Here is a 4,947-nt window from a genome sequence, read left to right on the forward strand (position 1 = left end):
TTGCTTTATACGGATATATATTTTTGCCTTTAGCTACCTTTTTAAATGAATAGAAAAACAATTTGGATCACTTTCCTCCGGTGAGATCTTAATGCAAAGGTTTGAATCGATTGGGAAATAATATGCGAATGATGATGGCTCCGAAAAAATATAAAGTTTCGTACTGATATGGGAGGGATATGAAGAACTGTCGGAGAAAAATCTGGCTAAATTAGAGTCTATGCCACTTAATTGGGGCCTATAGATTACTTCATCTACTTAATACACAATGATAAGGGATGTCTAAATTTATGGAAACTATCAAAATTACTCTCAAAAAAATATTAATATTACTAAATTACCCCCATGAATCTTTAATAATAAACCTAACTAACTAAAATAAGTTTTCATTTCTAACCTAAAAACCGATTCTTCATCTTCTCTACTCGCTCTTTTTTCATTTTTTTGAAACCAAAAATCGTTGATGATCAACGATCCAAAAATGATTAATCGTTTTGTTTCTTCTATAAAATGTCTAAATCAACAAGAATGAAGCATCCTACTAACAAGAATTATTCTAGTGGTAACGATCCCGGAATTGTTGAAGCGATTCGAAAGAAAACGAAGGAAGTTCACGAGGAAGCCGAAGTGTCTCGTATCGCAAAAGAGGAGGAAATGGGTCGAATCAGGTACTTTTCTATCAACCCAATCCTTTAAACTAGGTTTTAGTAACATGCAATAGGTTAGAAATCGAGAATTTTGAAATCAAAAAATTTCAGTGTTACAGAATCAGGTTACGTTAATGTCGAAGTAACCCGATGCTTGTTAGTAACGGGTTATGTTCTTAAACATATAAACCGATTGTTCTGCATGTGAAATGGAATCGGGGAACGTTAATGTATTAATAGCCCGATTGTTGTAGCCAATACTTCTGGATCTTTATTTTGTTGGAATCGGATTACATATGTCTTCACAAAAAACCGATTGTGTAGTTTAGAATCGGACTTTATCTAGTAAACCGATTTCTGGAATCGGTTTACATTAGCACTTCACAAAATCCGATTGTTAATTTATTATGTTAGGAATCGGATTTTATATGTATAGTGAGTAAATCGATTATGTACCTTGATTTTAAAATGCATTCTATTCCATTGTTTTTTGTCGCTTAAATCTGTATTTCACAGGCAAAAAAATCAAGTCGAAAAGAAATATAAGCGGAAATATGACCTTGCTACTCCTAAGCCTTTGGGACCTCGTCGAAAAGACGGTAAAAATTTGAATGCTTCCCACCGAAACCCAAGGGGCACGGGGAGTAAAGCCAAAGGGATCATTATCGATGACCCACCACCTCAAGCGGAGCAACCAACACATGAAGAATCTGATTCCAAAAAACCTACTGAACAAGAAGGTGATGATAGAGAAATTGAAGAAGAAAAAGGTGATGATGAAGGTGGTGGCAAGGAAGGTGGTGAGGAATAAAGTGATGAGAGTGAAAGTGATAAGGAAGGTGGTGGTAAGGAAGGTGGTGAAGAAGAAAGTGATGAGAGTGAAAGTGATGAAGAAGAAGGTGAGGATGAAAGTGATGAAGAGATAAGAGAAGTCGTTCAAGAATAAGAAGTTCAACAACAAGACCAATGAGGAGATGCTAAAGAAAAAGGTAAGAAGAAAGAAGGACCAAAGAAGAAGAAAGGTGACCACATGCCCGACCCGCTGAAGATGTTTGCTCGCGGCCCTGACGATCCACCTTTAGGGATACCCGGTGATGGAGGAAAGGTATTATGGAGTTACAAAGACAGTTTGGCCTCCGTCGTTTACAATACCATAGTAAGTACCTAAACCTTATGCTATGTGATGTAAACATTATTATTCGTGTATTGTTATGATTGTTGTCATCGTGGTTGTTTTGTTTTATAGGATCACAAGGATGTCGTTCGTATTATGAAGCTAGGAACGTCAGTGAGTATGATTAGGAAATGGCCACTGGAAGGTATAGAAACAACCGTTGGAGAAGTTCCGGAAGTAATCGATCTAGTCAATTATACAGGGTTGTTACCTGCGGTCGAGAATTTGGACCTTGGTTACGACAGACCTCTTTGTTCCGCCTTTGCCGAGAGATACTACGGGGAAACGGATACTTTACATCTTCCGTTTGGAGAAATGACGATAACTCCAAATGATGTGAAGTTAATTACCTGCCTAAGCATAGAAGGTAAAGCTGTGAAGCACAAAGGGTACGAGCCAGAGCTTGAGTGGGACAAGATTTATGCGTGGACCAAGGAAGTGTTCCAATGGGATGAGGAGAAGACCAAGAAGGAGATGCTAGTAGGCAAGGCAAAGCATAGGATATTCCATCTCTCGAGGCTGATGGAAAATTTCATGGGAACAAAGAAGCTTTGTGCTGAGGGAAAAGAGGTGATGCCGCAACGTATCATCGCCACGGCCAATGCGTATGTCCTCTATGTCCTGGGAGCTGTAATCTTCCTCGACGTTTCCGGTGCCCGTTTAAGCGCCAACTTTATCCATCTTTTGCAACCATTTGGAGAGCTTCGTGAATACTCTTGGGCCACTGCCATCCTTGCACACTCGTTGAAGGAGTTGAGAAAGGCTTCTAGGTCTCAAAGGAACCAAATAGGAGGGAATATGGCTTTTCTGCAGGCTTGGATATATATGTAGTTCCTAATATTTGCTAAAAGGTCTTTTGAGAACAAGGATTGGGACTGAGAGAATTATGGAGACAAGTACAACTACAAAAGTAATCCGAAGAAACAAAAAATGGATTTTCTGAATTTGAGACGCCAGGTAGACAACTTGACAACAAAGGATGTTTTCTTTGATCCTTACAAGGAGGATTTGGCTAAAGGAAAAGGAAAGAAGGTTGGCTGACGAGAGCAAAGTGAATATTTTGGGCCTTTGTTTCACCCAAGAGGATATGTAATGTACAACCCTACGAGAGTCGCAAGACAATGCGGTTACGTACAAAAAATCCCAAAGGCGCACAAGATGTTCAACATCAATGAGACAAAAACCAAATCACATGATAATGATATTATCATTGTTCACAAGCCTTTCCCATCATGTGATTATTGTAACGACAGAGCGTTCCACAGATATCGTTTGGATGGTCCATCTCCAGCAGATAACGCGGCAATTCCGGGTTACATACCGTGGTACCTCAAAGTTTCGCATACTCGAGTTATACGAGTAGATGAGAGTCCCAAGATAGAGGACAAAGATTCGGCTCTCGATTACTTGGTGCGTATTATTACTTAATTACGATTTGTTAATGGTTTTAGCATTATGTATTGAATGTTTCTTATTTGAAATTGAAACAGAGAAGACGAGTCGGACACTTGATAACCCAAGCAAAGCTAGAAATCAGGGAAGGAAAAAATATGAATGTCAATGAAAAGCTAATTGATGAATTGAATGGTCTCGAAGATGTAGAAGCTGGTGTAAAGTTTGGGGAGAAGGATGATGATGATGAGGAGGAGGAGCCAAAGAAGAAGAGGAAGAGATCCCCCCCCCCCCCCCCCAAAAAAAAAAAAAAATGACTGAAGGTGCATCGAGCAGCGCTATACCTGGTAAACGAGGACGCGGTGGACGTGGTCGTGGTGGGGATGTTCATGAATGAATGATTATATTCATGTTTATGTTTATGTCTTTAAGGATGGATAATTATGAGTCAAAACTTATGTCTTGTCTTAAACTTATTTTCGAATTATGTTTGGTTACGCTCCTAGTCTATAATGACTTAATATGGTTTCTAGTTTATGAATGACTTAATGTGTGTGGAAAAAATTGAGGATTCTAGCATTCTTTCTGTTAGAATCGGTTTACATATAACTATGTGTAATCCGATTCTGACAGTTTCCCAAATGTTCAGTTTTAAAATCGGGTTTCATGTATAAATATGTAATCCGATTTGTAAGAATAAAAGTTCTGTAACTTTTAGAATCGGTTTACATGTATAAATATGTAATCTGATTTCTAAGAAGAAAAGTTCTGTAACTTTCAGAATCGGTTTACATGTATAAATATGTAATCCGACTGCTAAGAAGAAAAGTTCTGTAACTTTTAAAATCGGTTTACATGTGCATTACAAAATCCCGATTTGTTAAAGGCAAGTTTATATGATTTTGTAAGGAAACAATCGGTCTATGTGGTCATATATAAAATCCGATTGTTTGAATTGAATTCAAAAAAAATAGCCGTTGAGACTTCGTCTATATAAGGAAAACCTCTTCGAGCCACTCCCACATCACACACTTAGCCTAGAAAATGGAATGGGAACCGTTTGAAGATTTGTGTTTGGTAAAATCCTTTGCCAATACGTTCTGCGAACATCCGAATGAAATTTATTCATTGTTTTGGAAGAGAGTTAGAGAGTACTTTTACGGGCGTACCGCGAATCCTAATAATCGAAAATGGAGAGACTTGGCTTTTCGATTCAACTACATAAAAGGCGCAATGCGAGAGAACGTAATAGTTAGAAATATGGTGTACCACTATCATCCACGAGCTTTTCTTAGGGAAAAAGTGAGTAATGCGATCATTTTTATACCTATTTCAACTACACTAGTTCACGTACTAGCATATAAGAATTCATTGAATTTTAGCTGGAACGTTTCGACGGGTTATGGAGAATTCTTAATGGGGAAACAAAGTTCATTCACCACAAAGAATACACGACGTTGTACCGACGTGTTCGGAGGTTCATTGACGAGCATTTGATGTGTCAAATTCTAGAATTCCCATACTGAATCCTATATATATGTAGTGGGCTAATTTCCTAAACTATGTAATGAATATCTTGTTTCTGAAAGTATGGCATAATCGGTTTACATGTGCATTAGAAATCCCGATTTTTGGAATCGGTTTATGTGTTTATTAATCAAACTCCGATTCTGGGTTTGCATCTTCCCAAGCATAAAACTCAACCCAGAATCGGTTTACAAATGTACTAACATC

At 38.0% G+C, this 4,947-nt stretch overlaps 1 protein-coding gene across 1 annotated transcript; it reads left to right on the forward strand.

The window, feature by feature from the left end:
• The first annotated feature begins 510 nt into the window (after window positions 1–510).
• On the forward strand, window positions 511–2,652 carry LOC113279884. The gene is made up of 4 exons (XM_026528530.1): window positions 511–668; window positions 1,164–1,417; window positions 1,622–1,752; window positions 1,894–2,652. The coding sequence occupies exons 1-4, from the start codon at window positions 511–513 to the stop codon at window positions 2,650–2,652; spliced, it is 1,302 nt and encodes a 433-aa protein (XP_026384315.1).
• The last annotated feature ends 2,295 nt before the right edge of the window (window positions 2,653–4,947 follow it).

Source organism: Papaver somniferum, chromosome 5 (assembly GCF_003573695.1).
Source record: "Papaver somniferum cultivar HN1 chromosome 5, ASM357369v1, whole genome shotgun sequence".
Lineage (NCBI taxonomy): Eukaryota > Viridiplantae > Streptophyta > Magnoliopsida > Ranunculales > Papaveraceae > Papaver > Papaver somniferum.

What these genes read in the sequence shown, in the direction of transcription:
- LOC113279884 (XM_026528530.1), top strand. Translation starts at nt 511, where the DNA reads ATGTCTAAATCAACAAGAATGAAGCATCCTACTAACAAGAATTATTCT. An exon ending in AGAAATTGAAGAAGAAAAAG is followed by an intron (nt 1,418 to 1,621) that starts GTGATGATGAAG and finishes ACCAATGAGGAG; the next exon opens with ATGCTAAAGAAAAAGGTAAG. An exon ending in TACCCGGTGATGGAGGAAAG is followed by an intron (nt 1,753 to 1,893) that starts GTATTATGGAGT and finishes TTTGTTTTATAG; the next exon opens with GATCACAAGGATGTCGTTCG.